The 18,329-nt window shown below is 32.6% G+C and overlaps 1 protein-coding gene across 5 annotated transcripts in view; it reads right to left on the bottom strand.

Moving 5' to 3' along the window:
* The window catches only part of LOC106467083 (AP-5 complex subunit zeta-1-like), an 89,469-nt gene that overhangs the window by 46,895 nt on the left and 24,245 nt on the right, over positions 1-18,329 (bottom strand). For all 5 annotated transcript variants that reach the window (XR_002612349.1, XR_002612350.1, XM_022395204.1 and 2 more), the window contains exons 6-9: positions 16,544-16,744; positions 12,350-12,387; positions 9,060-9,240; positions 8,382-8,560 (exon numbers count right to left, since the gene is read on the bottom strand). Coding sequence is in view for 3 of the 5 variants with exons in the window: in XM_022395204.1 (XP_022250912.1) it covers positions 8,382-8,560; positions 9,060-9,240; positions 12,350-12,387; positions 16,544-16,744 (599 nt within the window). In the remaining 2 variants the exon portion in view is untranslated. The remainder of the gene's footprint in view (positions 1-8,381; positions 8,561-9,059; positions 9,241-12,349; positions 12,388-16,543; positions 16,745-18,329) is intronic.

The following is an 18,329-nucleotide window of genomic DNA, read 5'->3' as shown; positions in this document are numbered from 1 at the left end:
TGTGGTTGTATAATCCCAGGAGGACCAAAGGGAAGTCTCCTAAGTTGTCTTCTCCATGGGAAGGCCCATATGATATAGTGGATCGTCTCTCAGACGTGACTTTCCGAATAATATGTGGTCGGCGAGGTAAGCTAAAGGTGGTGCATGCCAACAAGCTTTAGCGTTATCATGGTCCAGGACATTTCAATTGGAACGAAGTAAACAATAAAACATATGATGCTGCTGAAAACGTGTCACCTGAAAAAGCCACTGTCGAAGAAGAAATTCTACCTGGTTTTGAGAAGGGAAATAGTGAAGCCCTTCATGAAGTTACTTCCACTGATGTGACTATTACCGATAATAGGACAATTCCCGATGGAGCAGATAAACCTCATGTGAAGCAGAAGCCAACGAGACAGATACCAGTATGGAAGAAGATACGTCCCATAAAATCAAGAGACTTTGTTGAATTTTAATTTTGTGTTTGTAAATTCTGTACATTTAATTAAGTTATTGTTAATTATCTATTGGTTTAATTTAAGTGGCTATTATTCGGGATGAACAATACTAAGGAAGGGGCAGTGTTACGACAGCGGAATTCTCGTGACGCTGGTAACACATAATGAGTATCTAGAACGTTTGTGAAGGCTCGAGTGTTTGCCACATGCTCTCTATTTTGTATATATATGACCAGCAAGAAGTGACGGCACAGAGAATAACTGCAGACAGAGAGATATAGAGACAGATAATCTAGTCAAACCGTAAGTAATGTGTGTGAATCGTTGTGAATTCTAGTGTGTGTTTAAGTTAATGTGACTGTGGGAATTAAGTGTATTGCAAAGTTGTATTGAGAAAAAATAAATTAGTTTTATTTAAGAAAGGACTTGTATCGCTGTAGTTCTTAGGAAGGAATTTTTACGGGAAATTAACAAACGACCAGAAACGTAACAATAGCAAAAAACAATGATTTGATATCCTCAAAAATAAGCCATTTGAGAGAAAAGGACAAAGAATATGACTGGTATCTGAACGATTGTACAGAGAAGAAAGTAGGAGGGTGATCAGAGAACACATCTGAATAACCTTCCTGAGCAGACTAGTGTAGGAAAGGAAGGGGTGGTCTTGGAATAAAATTTACCTGTTCCTGTGGTAGAGAATTCAGGAGGCATCCAAAGTAAAACTATGAGTGATGCCTCCTATAAGCGATAAAAAATATGTCTGGCATGGAGAAAAAATAAAAGTTTGAATGGAGGAGATATCAGAACCCTAAGAAATAAACAGAGATCTCAGTCTGGAAAAGAAACTGGATAAGGAGGATGACTAAACAGAAGGACTCAGAAAGGTCCATAAGAACTGGCAAATGAAAAGATGTATGGTAATCAACAAAGCCACTCTGCAACTGGTAATTGTAGAAACAGACAGACCTCCCTCAAAAGTCAGTTAAAAATATATGTGAGATAAGGAACAGTCAGACAGCCTAGAGGGATGGCAAATGGACTAGCTTTGATAAATTATCAAGTTGTGGTGATAAATTGCAAGAGTGAATGATCAACAAGAGTAAGGAGGAAAAATAGACTACTTTATGAGAAAAACCTGTCATGTTGTAAGAAACCAAGAAATAGTCACACATGAAACATCATAGTGGAAACACGGAGGTTTGATGCTGACATAAAAAGGGACCACTAAGAGGCAAAGGAGTGAAAACCATGATTAAGATAGCTACAGAGAGGCAATAATAAGAATCTGATAATATGTGCTGTGAATTAAAAGCAGCCTCCAGGAATAAGCTAAAGAGGAGAACAGGCATACAGAGAAAGAGGACAAATCCAGACTCAGAGGGAATACCACCAGGTTTATGGGATTTGGGACTGGAGATAAAAGTGAAAGGCTGTTACAAATGCATCAACAACAGGTATCTCAAAGTGAGAACAAATCAATAGAAACACCAGGAGATGTAATATTTGGTCTGGGTGAGACAGTCGAATGGTCACTAAATTCAAAGCTTCCAGAAAATGGAAGAACAACAATCAGATGTTGTTGTAAGCCCAAAAGCAGATCTCAAGAACAAGAAAGCAGATGTCCCAAGATGTCCCTCGTTGTTTGTTGATAAAAGGAATGATAGTGGAGTTGTTAAAATCGATCAAAATAGGTTTTCCAGGCAGTTGTAACAAAACACATTGGTAGGCCCAAAGACATGCCTACATTTGAAAGACATTAATTTAGAAAGACTGCTCTTCAGGAGACCAAGACCAGACACATCCAGAGGAAAGAGCGACATGAGAGAGAAAAGAGTCCCCCAAAAAGACAGACTCCACACATAGGAAGAAAATGAGACGCGAAGGCCTAGAAAACCAGAAGCTCCGCATCTCTCAGGAATTAAAAAAAAAAGGTTGATCCCACACAGCAACCAAGGTGATAAAAGGCTCCCAAACAGATCTGTATCTCAGTCAATAATGATTTAGGAGCATTACCAGCTAACCCAAACAAGCATATACTTGAAAAAGGAAGGTCTCAACTAATTTTGCCTCCCAAGACAGGGCTATGAGATGCCAACTGTCTATATAGTAGAGAAATACAGAAACAAAGAGTTCATTCTCCATTTAAAGCCATCAGAATTGAGGTGAAAACAAATGGGTGTGAGCCCTGAAAGACAAAGAAAACCTGTGTGGCCCAAGGGTTTCCTGCAAAGTGAGTCCACAAGTGGACAAAAGTAAGTGACTAAATCTGAGGAGTGGTTCCAGGAATAACTGATCACTAAGCCTTGAGATGGCTAACCTCTTGGGAGGGGGAGACATCTGGAAGTGGCCACAGGATGAGGGGTGGTTCCAGAATAACTGATCACTAAGCCCTGTGATGGCTAACCTCTTGGGAGGGAGAGACATCTGGAAGGGGCCACAGGATGAGGAACTCTTCAAAACCTACTGAATGAAGAAAGGGTGCCAAATGGAATTCCTTGAGATGAAACTAAAAAAAATATGATATCTCACTAAAGCAAAACTATAAATAATGAAGTAAATGAACTGGGTAACAGCTAAAGAATAAAATGGGGCAAATGATGAACAGGTTAGTGTGACCTTCCCTAGTTAAGCTGTCAATGTAGCAATGCAGAGCCTCAGAAGGAAAGAGTAAAGGAGACACCAAGTTAAGAAGTCAAGTAAGAAAAAGACAGACAAGCAGACTGAAGATAAAATAGTCAAAGTGGGAGAAGAAAAATATTCATTCTGGAGGAAGAGATTTAAGTAATAAAAGCATTAGAAGAGAATAGTTTCAGCCACAGGACACATAGAAGAATGTGGCAATTGAAAGTCAGTAACAATCAGGTGAGGGAAAATAAATCATATAACACTAGGTGTACGCAAGAAACTTGACCAAGAATCAGCAAAATCATATAGAGTAAAAGAAAGAAAATGTCCAATATTTAAATTAGCAAAGCAAAGGAGAAAGGTGGGCATTACCTGATCTTCATCAGGGATAGAAGAATCAGAAGCAAATACACATAATGGAAAAAGATGGTCAAAGTAATCCAAAGACAAGGCAAGCTCAGCAGAAGTTACAGAATCAGGAGGCCATAAGACTTGGGTCCAAGATGAAAAATGTAGGAAAGAAACAACCAAGTGATGTAAAATGGCAGAAACAACGACCAGTATCAGTTACTAATGAAGGAAATTAAGAAAAACCTATTAAAAAGAATTTGGATATGAGAAGTAGGATTCAATAAAATCCACAAAACTGGAAATTGTTAACATTATTTTGATTTCTAATTTGTTTGTCTTTCTTTTCTTTTTTTTTTTGTAAGGTCTGGTATGTCTGTGGTACTTAAGCCTTGGCTATTTACATAGTAATGAAACTGAGGTTAATTATTGGCTTCTGCCAAAAACCCAAACACTGAGTTAATTATAATGAGGAATATTCCATCAAAGAAAGCATATCACAGACACTGGAGCATGTGTCCAAAAATCTTATAGTTTGATTAAGAGAAGAAATCAAAGTAACATGAGAAAAGTTAATAATTCATAAAAGAAAATCTAAATAAAATTAATTACAATTTGAATTTTTCTTTCTTGAAATCAATATAATGATGGTAAGAAAGATAACATTTCAGATGTTAATGAAAAGTTCAAAAACAATAAGCACAAAAATGAAAAAATAACACGACTGAACACTACTGTGTCAAGAAAAAGAATGATTTTTTAAAAACACATGGGGAGATCTGTGTATGGAGGATGTGACAGTTTCCTATTTATATATTATCTGTGTATGGAGGATGTGCAGCAATACACATTATGATGTGTAGGGGTTTCATTCAAATGCTCGATATTTGCACAAAATCTTTTCAGCAGTAGCATGAGGTGAGTAACATTTCTAAAATGAAGGGTTTATTACTTTATAAGTTCTAGAACACTAAATTGTAATAAAGAGTATAAATAAGTACTGAAAGAATAATCTTAAGAAAATATGGTGATCAAAAGTTATAGTTTTCTGAAACCTGGACAGTTATTAATAAGAACTTCTGAGAGAAAATAATGAAGAAGCCACACTACACTTGTTATATCCGGTGACCTTTCACCCAATACCAGTATTCAGGATAGCTGGAACATAACAGATGTTGTAATGATTGAGACACTATTTATACTAGCAAATTGTTGATAACTGTTATAGTGTGAAATGAATTAATTTTGTAAAGTGTAATTTTCCATCAGTTTTAGTTAAGCTAATACATATCAGAATTAAGGGTAAGCACTATATTATCTATTGATTTTAAAACCATATATTACTTTCTTAAATCAACCTACTGATTACCAAGAATTGGTGATCCAACAAGCAAACCTTTTAGACTTGTAATGTGGGCTAAAATATAAAAAAAAAACAAAGAACTATCTCTACGATATTTTAGTTACAAATTCCAAACTTTTAACCTTGATACAAGAGCTGGGTCTTTATGTACAATCATGGTCTAATCCAATTTGTTTAACACACCCATCTTCTTATAATTTATTCAATTTTTCAAAAAATTCTGATTACATGATAAAAAATCTAGTTTTCTGAAATACATCACACAATACACAGGTAAAAACAAATTACCCTTAGGTTTTGTTATAAATGTGTGCATGAACTTCATTAAAAGAAGACATTAACATCTCACTTAATGTCGCAATCACTTGCAATTCTTTAAACTTGAAAACTGATTATTACAAATCCAAGTGCACCATCAGTTTAAACAATATTTGATCACTCAACCATGGAAATTGATACAGCTCTTACTACAGCAAGCACTACTCAGTTTTTCCATGTTTTATATTGAAAGAAAAAATTAAACTTAGAATATAGAAAGTTATAATTTTCCTGTACTGAAAATGTATTTCCGATAGGTACTTACCTCCCACATAAATAGCTATTCTTGTTCAGTGCTGCCCTCTATATGAAAAAAAAATATGCATGCCACAAGCCTTCTGCCTCCCTTCCATTGAAAATGGCTCATTCGAATGTGTCTCTCATGCAAATCATCATGCGACAATCCTCCACCATGAGAGTGCCATACATTCTCATTACGCATGTGACTCCCTTTATTCCATCCTACCAGACTATCACTTCGAGTTTTAGCAGAAATGGAAGCACCAGTTTTCAGTGGGGAGGAAGGGTGGGAAGTGTGACAGGAGGTAAGTACCTATTGGAAATATATTTTTAGTATAGGAAAATTATAACTTCCGATATGGTACATTGCCTTCACTCACATAATTAGCTAAAATCCCACACTGAATAGGTGGAGGGACTGGTGTGAAGGAGGAAAAGAAGTATCCTTCAAAAGTGTCCGAAGCGTAGTGAAATAAACATATGGATGTGATGTTCTGTGTTGAAAAAAAGATCACCTAAATATTAATAAACCACGGGGAAACCAAAATCAACAGACACTTATTAAGCCTAATTGAACAATATATTTAACATAATTAACAATTAATGTGGAAGTAGAACTATCAATAAAACGAAAATAAACATTTAAAAAGCCTAACTGAACAATACATAAAAAAACATCACTAAGCTCTAAAAAGAAATACTTAACCGAACAATATTGGGATAAGTTTGTGTGGACCCTGGCTTAAGAGTTCCACACAAACCAAGTGAAGAGGAAAAAAAACAATATTGTGAAATCAATTATAGAAAAATACAACTATGAATTTGGGAGTTACATGCATAACAAGAGTGTGTGGTACTCTCATTGGTGGAGGGCTGATGCATGATGATTTGCATGAGACACACATTGGAATGAGTTATTTCCAATGTAAGGGAGGCAGAAGGCTTGTGACATGCATAAAAGATATCGAGGGCAGCACTAAATTAGTTTGTTTGTTTGTTTTGAATTTCACGCAAAGCTACAAGAGAGTTATCTGTGCTAGCCATCCCTAATTTAACAGTGTAAGACTAGAGGGAAGGCAGTTAGTCATCACCACCCACCCCAACTCTTGGGCTACTCTTTTACGAACGTATAGTGGGGTTGACTGTCACATTATAATGCCCCCATGGCTGAAAGGGCGAGCATGTTTGGTATGACGGGGATTTGAACCCGCAACCCGCAGATTGCGAGTCGAGCGCACTAAATTAGAATAGCTATTTATGTGAACGGAGGTAATGTACCATATCAGAAATATGTTTCCTAAACATGTTTCCAGCATTTTCCAAAATTGAAAATACTCATATTTTAAATGCAATTTTAAAACTTTACTGTTCTAAGGAATTTACTGAAGTTACAAAGAGAATAACTATTATATTTAATACTTTTATGATTAGATTAAAATTTTTTGTTTATATTTTAATAGAGCAGTTTTTCAGATACAAAGTTCAATATTAAAGTATCACCATAAATATAATATTAAATTCAATATTAAAGTACCAACATAAATATAATATTCAAATTCAATATTAAAATATCACCATAAATATAATATTACATTCAATATTAAAGTACCAACATAAATATAATATTAAATTCAATATTAAAATATCACCATAAATATAATATTAAATTCAATATTAAAGTACCAACATAAATATAATATTAAATTCAATATTAAAGTACCACCATAAATACAATATTAAATTCAATATTAAAGTACCAACATAAATATAATATTCAAATTCAATATTAAAGTACCAAGATAGATATAATATTCAAATTCAATAGTAAAGTATCACCATAAATATAATATTAAATTCAATATCAAAGTACCAAGATAGATATAATATTCAAATTCAATATTAAAGTACCAACATAAATATAATATTACATTCAATATTAGAGTACCAACATAAATATAATATCAAATTCAATATTAGAATATCACCATAAATATAATATTACATTCAATATTAAAGTACCAACATAAATATAATATTCAAATTCAATATCAAAGTACCAACATAAATATAATATTACATTCAATATTAGAGTACCAACATAAATATAATATCAAATTCAATATTAAAATATCACCATAAATATAATATTACATTCAATATTAAAGTACCAACATAAATATAATATTAAATTCAATATTAAAGTACAAACATAAATATAATATTAAATTCAATATTAAAATATCACCATAAATATAATATTACATTCAATATTAAAGTACAAACATAAATACAATATTAAAGTACCAACATAAATATAATATGAAATTCAATATTAAAGTACAAACATAAATACAATATTAAAGTATCACCATAGATATAATATTCAAAATCAATATTAAAGTACCAACATAAATATAATATTAAATTCAATATTAAAGTACCACCATAAATATAATATTAAATTCAATATTAAAGTATCACCATAAATATAATATTAAATTCAATATTAAAGTACCAACATAAATATAATATCAAATTCAATATTAAAGTTCAATATTAAAGTACCAACATAAATATAATATTAAATTCAATATTAAAGCACCAACATAAATATAATATTACATTCAATATTAAAGTACCAACATAAATATAATATTACATTCAATATTAAAGTACCAACATAAATATAATATTAAATTCAATATTAAAGTACAAACATAAATATAATATTAAATTAAATATTAAAGTACCAACATAAATATAATATGAAATTCAATATTAAAGTATCAACATAAATATAGTATTAAATTCAATATAAAAGTACCAACATAAATATAATATTCAAATTCAATATTAAAGTACCAACATAAATATAATATCAAATTCAATATTAAAGTTTCTCCATAAATATAATATTAAATTCAATATTAAAGTACCAACATAAATACAATATTAAAGTACCACCATAGATATAATATTCAAAATCAATATTAAAGTAGTGAAATAATAACGTAAATCTATTCTGTCCTGAGTTTTTAACACAAACGAACCTTCAGAATGTTAGGGAAGAACTTTTCTAGGATACTTGTCTGGTAGCAGAGCTGAGATAAATTGTTCTCAATGAGAAAAACCATTTCACAAGCGGTAAAGCTGTCTTTACAAATATGAGGAAGAAGGTCACGGAACAAGAAGACATAAACGTCATCCAATTTGTGAATTATAGCAGAACCTAACGAGAAGTATGATCAGTGATAAATACATATAGCGAACATATTATTACATACTACAATTGACCTGTTACAAATATTGTTGACAAGTTCAAAAATATTCTTTATTATTAACAATGCAATTAAAAGAAAAGCTTCTTGGCTGCCTGAAAAAGTTGTGTTGCTTTAATGACTGAGAATTCTATCCACATTTACTTTCCATACTATAAGTTTTGTAACAAGTGCAAGTAGATTGTTGCAGTTGGATCAGTACCTAAACTTTTACACTTCTGAATTTTAAGACTCCATGTATATGAATGAACTCAACCATCATTACCCTAAATATGAATTAAAAAAGATACAATTGCTTGCTCATGTAAGATGTTTTTTTCAAAACTTGTAAACCACGTGGATAAACAAAACTATTTTTTCCATCAGTTATATATTAAATGAAATGTCACATCTAAAGTTGACACAACTTCTAAACTGTTGTTTCATTGTGAATTTACATTTTCCACTTACTGTGATGTAGGAAGAACTGAACCACAGAACATAAAACTGAAACATTTCCAAGATTAACCAGAGTGGTGCCCTGTGCATACAGCCGGTCATAAATTCTCCTGATGGTTGGAACAACTGACAGGACCAGAGACGAATCTGCTTGACACAATATATCCAGAAGAGACACTGCCTCTACCAGGCACTAGAAGAGCAAATAATCATACTACAGATAGGTTTTATCATATTTAAATTCTTCCTATGTTTTTAATAGTTACAGTTTGATGACTGTAAGATGTATTTTCATTTTGTATACACCATGTCTCACATCTTTGTCCATAGTTGTCCACAACACCCTTGTCTCACATCTTTGTCCATAGTTGTCCACAACACCCTTGTCTCAATTCCTGGTCCATGGTTGTCCACAACACCCTTGTCTCAGTTCTTTGTCCATAGTTGTACACAACACCCTTGTCTCACTTCCTAGTCCATTGTTGTCCACAATATCCTATTGTAGCATGACTGTTTTTTTGGGGGTTTCTAGAAGATAAAAGTTACCAGATATGGCTCATAAATTAACATGTAGAATACCCGAATGTATAGCTTTAAGACTGACAAAGATACAGAAGATGTTAGTGTTTTCATGTAATAATTTTCTTTGATCTTAGTGTATCAGAAAATTAATATTTTGTCATTAAAAAACAAACTGTAACATGATACTTAGATTTGGGCGTGAAGTATTTTGGACATCCTGTATGGAAGTAGAATAAAGGTACTCTATATGCTTTTGTGCTAGTGACCGAGTAACAAAGTAAAGGCATTTATAATACACGCAGTTTTAGAACATATAAAATGTATGTGTGTCAACTATCATTATTGAAAACTTAAATCTCTCATTGTTATGTAACAATTTGTTGCCTACAACACCCTTGTCTCACTTTGTTGTCCACAACACCCTTTTCTCACTTCTTAGTCCATAGTTTACACTTTGTCTCACTTCCTAGTCCATAGTTGTCCACAACACCCTTGTCTCAATTCCTAGTCCATGGTACGGACTAGGAAGTGAGACAAGGGTGCTATGGCCAACCATGGACTAAGAAGTGGGACAAGGGTACTATAGACAACCATGAACTAAGAAGTGAGACAAGGGTGTTGTGGACAACCATGAACTAAGAAGTGAGACAAGGGTGTTGTGTGTGATATGTTTGGTAAGACTGAAAACTTCCTTCAAAGAAACTTGAGTTTCATTATGTTGAATACAAACTTTAATGCTTTACTCAATACTACTGAGAAATCTAAACAAGAGAAAAACTTGATGAATAGCATAACCATTGTTAAAAATAAAAATTACATGCATTATACAACCATATTTCAGTATGTTCACAACTCCAATAAAACAACTAGTTTATCAAAAAAATTATCTTTGAAATCTACCTTATCTATATATAAAACTCAAAATCTCTCTGTTTGTTCGCTTGCTTGTTTCACCACCTCGTTCACTGCACAGGTCAGATTTGCCTCACGTGAAGGTGCACAAAATGAAAAGTTTTTGCTGATATACTTATCTATCGTCTGCTACCAAACCGGTAATTTTATCGTTCACATATATATGTTACACGAATAAATTCTACGCAAACTTAACATTTTTTTGGTAGGTTTGAGTTAACATTTAATTTAGAATATAGCATTATTGGCCTATTTAGTTATAGATCATTAACTATATATCTACTAATAGATCATATATTTAAACTCACACACAAAAGAAATGTATGCAGAATTAGAACATTATGGGTGAAAAAGCACACAGTAGACCTAGCCTATAAATTAAAATCATGCTACCATAAAATAGGCTACATGAAAATAGTAAGGCTTACATTACAATACCTACTGTGTAAGAACAGATTATAGTCAAATCAGCTAATGTATTTTATTCTTCTTTTTTTCTCCCGGTGATTCAATACCCGGAATTGAATTTTTTTTATTTTGATACATTATAAAGTACTGTTACGACAGTGGAAGTCACGTGACTCTAGGAGAATGCACGCTGGGGTTTCTCGAAGGATCGTGAATTTTACTGGCAACTCTAGTTTGTTCGAGGCACCCTATTTTTTACTATATAAGGCTGGCAAGAAAAACCAGCACAATTCAAGAGGTATACATGGATTGAAGAGATAGATAATTGAGTCAGGCAACCAGTACACACTGTAAGTAAAGTGTATGAATCACTGTGATTTATAGCGTGTGTTATACAGGTTGTTAAGTTTAAAGTGACTGTGGAAATTCTGTGTATTACAAAGTTGTATCAAGAATAAATAAACTAGTTTTAATTAAGAAAGGACTTGTATCGCTGAAGTTCCTCGGAAAGAATTTATACCCAAAATTAACAAACAAGCAGATATGCAATAGTACAATATTGAATTTTGTTTGTAGAATATTTCATACATCAGTGTTAAAATATATTAAATTTACATGACAGCAAATTCAACATAATATTACATATATATATATTTCCGTTTGGAATTTTAATATTTGAGGGGGGATGGGGGAAGTAGAGCTAGGAATATCGTGTTCACTAGAACAGGTACTCATAAGGGCCTATTTATCCTTGCCAGTGAAGGAAAAACAAAAACCATCGTTCATATCCTAGCCCTGATTTAAAACAGGTTCGTGGGATATTTTCAAAAATCAAACAAAAGTTGTTGTAGTTCTTTTCATAAATTTACAAGTTACTTTTCACCTATCGTAATATGGAAAGGGGAAACAGAGAGAGAGTAGGTTTTTTTTTTTTTCAAAAACCTGGGCAATGCCAGGTAACACTGCTAGTGGCTTATAGAGAAAAGTTACTTATTACCACGCTATTTATTTCTTTTCACTTACAATATTTTTATCACTGAAGTGGTGAGTGGGTAGAATGAATGAGTCAGATAATAAGTATTGTTAAACCAACTACAGCTGGTCAAGTTTAGTTATATTCATGATACTGGCAGATGTGAAAATGGTAAAAATAATGGTTATACTAAATAAATTCAGTTCAGGACTCATTTCCAGATTTTGTTCTAGCGTGATGCAAATGTTCATTGTAAGACATAAAATCATAAAAAATTAAAGAAATAAGATCTAACTAACGAGCATGATGTAAAAAGAGAATTAATTTTGTATTTCTAAATACATTTTTATTTATCCACTTTCTTTATTGAGCGACTCATTGGAAACTTAACAAGATATAGGTCAAAATAAAGAAAACATTAGGAACGTTAACACATACATACACTTCCACAAAACAAATTGATCTATCAATGGGTATTTAGACTTACAGCTTTTTGAATATCAACATTCTCTGGATCTTGGGGATCTGATATAAAGAAAAATATTTAAGTTTTGTCAAAACATTTGCATTTAATAATTTCCTAAGTGCAATTGTCCAATTAGAAAAATGACTTAATCTGAAATACGATTTTTGTTCTAATGTGTAAAAAGTTCTTAGGTTCATTGAAAAATTTCTATAAACATTTTAAAAATACCATACCAGTGTACATGTATCAATAAAACAAAAAAATGAAAAGCTCATTAAAGTAAAAATATATATAAAATATTAAACTAGGTCCTGTCATTGTTAAACATTAAACTAGGTCCTGTCACTGTTAAACATTAAACTAGGTCCTGTCATTGTTAAACATTAAATTTGGTCCTTTCATTGTTAAACATTAAATTTGGTCCTGTCATTGTTAAACATTAAACTAGGTCCTGTCACTGTTAAACATTACACTTGGTCCTGTCATTGATAAACATTAAATTTGGTCCTGTCATTGTTAAACATGAAACTTGGTCCTTTCATTGTTAAACATTAAACTTGGTCCTGTCATTGTTAAACATTAAACTTGTTCCTGTCATTGTTAAACATTAAACTTGGTTATGTCATTGTTAATTATACTCTCATCAAAAAGATGGTTTCAAAAGCGACAAGGAACACATATATAACATTATTCATCAGAAGATGTGTTTGACCATTATCATGCCTTGTACAAATAACCTAGAAAGAAAGCTGTTCAGAAGCCTCAATATAAAAAAATGGTAGAGACAATGGTCACAAGAAACACCACATGATGAGGACAGAGAATGGATCACTGATCTCAAGAAACACCACATAATGGAGACAGAGAATTGATCACTGGTTTCAAGAAACACCATATGATGGGACAGAGAATAGATCACTGGTCTCAGGAAATACCATATAATGAGGACAGGGAATGGATCACTGGTCTCAGGAAATACCACATGATGGGGACAGAGAATGAATCACTGGTCTCAAGAAACCACATGATGGGTACAGGAAATGAATCATTGGTCTCAAGAAACACCACATAATGGGGGACAAAGAAGAGATCACTGGTCTCAATAAACACCACATGATGGGGAAAGAAAAGTGATCACTGGTCTCAGGAAATACCACATGATGGTGACAGAGAATGAATCACTGGTCTCAAGAAACACCACATGATGGGGACAGAGAATGAATCACTGGTCTCAAGAAACACCACATGATAGGGACAGAGACACATAAGAATGGAAGTGTAAAATCTTGTTCTATCCAAAAGCATAACTGGTGTAGTGGTGTTAAGTCAGAAGAACCTCCTACGAAAGTACTGGAAAGTGTAGAAGAATGACACAGAACTTGGAACATATTATGGATCTTATCACTATATGATATACAAGCTTAGACAACAAACTACGTTCAGATATAATGTTTTTGTTTTTAAGTTCCATCAAGTATCTTTGGATTTTTTCCTCACTTTGGATGGTAAGAGTTAAAGGGGCATTTATGTCTTCTTTTACTATTTTGGTTTTACACACATTTTAGACCTTTTCATCCTTCCTTCTTTGGGCCTTACTCTTGTTATTGCTCTTTGGATCATTGTTTTTATATCAGTTGAACACTCTTTCTATCTCCAAACTTAATTCTCACCAATTATCTAAACACCATATATCTACTATCCACTACACAGATATACGTTGGTTATCTAAACACCATATTTCTGCTATCCACTACCCAGATATATGTTGGTTATCTAAACACCATCTTTCTGCTATCCACTACCCAGATATATGTTGGTTATCTAAACACCATCTTTCTGCTATCCACTACCCAGATATATGTTGGTTATCTAAACACCATCTTTCTGCTATCCACTACCCAAATATATGTTGGTTATCTAAACACCATCTTTCTACTATCCACTACCTAGATATATGTTAGTTATCTAAACACCATCTTTCTGCTATGCTGCTACTCAGATTTGTTACCAATACTAAGAAATGTGAACCTAAGTAATAAACATTTTGAAGGAGCATAAGGGAATATGACATTTACGGGATCATGTAAAAATTAATATGCGAAATCTTTGAGAAAATTTGAAATGTACCAGACAAGGAATCCTATCCAGGTCTGGATGTGAAAACTGATAAGAAAGGGAAATATGGTTGATGGTAAAAACAGTTTATTACTTTTATTGGTGAGAATTAAGCTTGGAGAAGAAACGAATGTTCAACTGATAGAAAACAATGATCAAAAGAGCAATAACAAGTGAACAACAGTTCCAAAGAACGTAGGATGAAAAGGCCTAAAAAATGTGTGTAAAACCAAAATAGTAAAAGGATATCTAAATAACAAGTAAAAATCACTCACGAGAGAAGCTCTAAAACCAATATTGGTAAACAAGAACAATAAAATATCCACAACGTAAGCACAAACATTGAAATCAGAACTGAAACAGGGATGATAAAAATTTAAAAACTGATAACAGAATGAAGGGGATGGATTGTTTGATATGTCCAAGTACATGGAGACATATATAAAAGGTTGTTACGGTAAGATTGTGGTGATCATCTATGTGGTTAGTAGTCTAAATGATCACTTAAGTTTAAATATTGTTGACTGTTTAGGTTACTAACCATGGCAATGATACAAAAGAACGATTTTTGTTGCAAGAGGTATTTTTTAGATGTTCCTGGAACAAAAATATAAAAACTGGCAGCTGTGTATGAAAGTTAACAAGTTGAAATAAAAATCACATTCACTTAGTGGCTGCTTGTTGTAAAGTTAACAAGCTGAGATAAAGATGACATTCAATTAGTGATAACTTGATGTAAAGTTAACAAGCTGGGATAAAGATGACATTCACTTAGTGACAACTTGATGTAAAGTTAACAAACAGAGATAAAGATGAAATTCACTTAGTGGCTGCTTGGAGTGAAAGTTGACAAGATTACATTCCTCAGTGGCAGCATAGTGTGAAAGTTAACAAACAGGGATAAAGATGAAATTCACTTAGTGGCTGCTTGGTGTGAAAGTTAACAAGATGACATTTACTTAGTGGCAGTGTGGTGTGAAAGTTAACAAGATGACATTCACTTAGTAGCAGCATGGTGAGAATGTTAACAAGATGACAGTCACTTAGTGGCAGCATGGTGTGAAAATTAACAAGATGACATTCACTTAGTAGCAGCATGGTGTGAATGTTAACAAGATGACAGTCACTTAGTGGCAGCATGGTGTGAAAATTAACAAGATGACATTCACTTAGTGGCAGTGTGGCATGAATGTTAACAATATGACATTCACTTAGTGGCAGCGTGGCATGAATGTTAACAATATGACATTCACTTAGTGGCAACGTGGCATGAATGTTAACAAGATGACATTCACTTAGTGGCAACGTGGCATGAATGTTAACAAGATGACATTTACTTGGTGGCAGCTTGGTGTGAAAGTTAACAAGATGACATTCACTTAGTGGTAGCTTGGTGTGAAAGTTAACAAACAGGGATAAACATGAAATTCACTTTGTGGCTGCTTGGTGTGAAAGTTAACAAACAGGGATAAAGATGACATTCACTTAGTGGCTGCTTGGTGTGAAAGTTAACAAACAGGGATAAAGATGACATTCACTTAGTGGCAGCTTGGTATGAAAGTTTACAAGTGAAAGATAACTTATGCACATATAAATAGAGTGAGTGAAAACACTTTATATTAACAATAAGTATTAAAATATCTTTCCTCTGACTTGTTACAAACTCATTAGAATATCTTATACAGATAAGTTAGACATTTTTTTATAATAGAAATGATAACCATTTTTTAAGATGTAACTTTTCCTTGAGAATTAAAGCTAGCCATTATGCTTTACAACACTAAAATAATATTAACAACTCCTATAGTTTTTAAAAATTCCAATATATTAAATCAGTGTAATTCAAATGGACTTACAAAATGTTTGTCATAAAAAAAAACATTCAGATAAAGTAAAACAGATACAAAAAAATAAAACTTAGTTTTATTATTAAACATCATATTTTTTACTGCATTTCGTATACAAATCATTATTAATTAATATCATACTATAAGTTACATATAATCAATTTAAAGACTTAAGAATACACTTGAACACATAAACAAAATCTTTCCACTGATGCTAAAGTTAAAAGGTAAAAAACAGTTTACTCAGCCATACTTCGATCACTCTGGTCCACAATTCGTATACAGTAGTCTTTAATGCTTCCAGAAATCTCAACAGAAAGTACTTCACCCAAATGTGGACATGAATGTTTCTCTATTACTGCCCCCTGATGGTCTCTACAGACACTAAGCAACCAGGTTCTCAGCATTGAAAATGTTTGAATATTCAGAAGTTGGTCAATTGTGTTATAATGGGCTGAAATAAATTGTTTAAAAAATAAAGACATATGTAAGTTGGTTTTTTGTGCGAGTATTTCAATATACTATCTTCAAATATTTTAAATAAAATACCAACCTAAAGGAATACTTTTCTTTTTAACTTTAAAATTACATAAACTAACTACAAATATACAAAACTGGGAAATTTCTTAGTTTTAAACAAAGTTAATAAAAATATACAAGTTCCAAGGATATCAAGTGTAAAACTGTGGGTAAATGACAGTTGTTTAATTATAAACAAAAGGTATTATTCATATACCTAAATTAACTTAGATTACTATATGTTGAAGTTAAACAAATAAAAAAATCATTTTCCAATAATTAAGAATGTAAAATGACAGAAGCTCAGCAAACTGCCATAACTATCAAGAAATGATTTACACATCACACAATAGTTATTTAAAAAAATTGGTGATGGTCAATAAGCAGCAACATGTCAGCAAGTTCTGTCCAGAAGTTATTTGCTTGTCACAGAAGAATAAATGGTTTTAGAAAATTTAAATCAACCAATCATTTCCAATGTTTACATAACATACAGGCCAATATTTAGTGTGCAAGTCAGTCAAGGGGTCAGCATCATCAAGTTTACATGTATTTAACCCCATATGAATGGGAGGGGTCAAAGTGCATGTGACACAACCTTTTACAGAGTGCCATTCTACAAGGTATTATGTATTTCGTGTCAGAGTTATCACTATTCATCTAACTCTATATTGCTGATTTAGTGGTACATCATAGTAGAATAAATATCAGATACAATTGAAAAAAAAAAGTGGATATGCATCTTAGAGGTTCTAGGGGTTAAATAAATATAATATACAAACTGTATAATGAACAAAAGTATTTTTGATGTTCACATGAACATCACCTTGCACTCTAGCTTGTTAGAGTCTAAATTAGACTGATGTCAGCAAGTTACAGACATATCTTGAGTACAAATACTTTTGTAACACATCTGATTTCTTGTTTAGAGCAGGCTTGTACATTTTACTAAAAGAGTGCCACATTTTGTGAAGATAGTAAATGCAGAATTATGGTCAACATTCCTTCTCCAAAATGAGATTGGTCCTTAGGACTGACTCCATGCACATATAATTAAATAGAACAAAGGAAACCTTCTAATTAAATGTCTGGAATCAGCATACTCTAGTCACAATTTTATAAATAATGGTGATACTAAGATAGATCAACGCCAGATTTGCTTATGTACATTAGCATTAGAAGTTTTTATAAATCAAAACTAATATGTATTTCAATAAAACCATGAATACTGTTGACAAGAATATTAACCCAAGTTGAACCCCTAATAGTGTCTAAACATTGTATTACAACAGTGGAACTCACGCGACGCTGGGAGCATGTGCACTGGAGTTTCTAGAAGGATCGTGACTTATCGGGCAACCTCACGAATGTCCCAGCATTTGCTAGACGCTCTTTTTTTTAATATATAAGCCAGAGATAGATTGAAGAGAAAGAATTGAGATAATTGAGTCAAGCGAGCAGCAGGCACTGTAAGTAAAGTGTGTGAATCGCTGTGAATTATAGTGTGTGTTTATAAAAAT

Source organism: Limulus polyphemus, unplaced genomic scaffold (assembly GCF_000517525.1).
Source record: "Limulus polyphemus unplaced genomic scaffold, Limulus_polyphemus-2.1.2 Scaffold2483, whole genome shotgun sequence".
Classification (NCBI taxonomy): domain Eukaryota; kingdom Metazoa; phylum Arthropoda; class Merostomata; order Xiphosura; family Limulidae; genus Limulus; species Limulus polyphemus.
The sequence above is the reverse complement of the archived record's forward strand: the minus strand, read 5'-3'. Positions and strand labels throughout refer to the sequence as shown.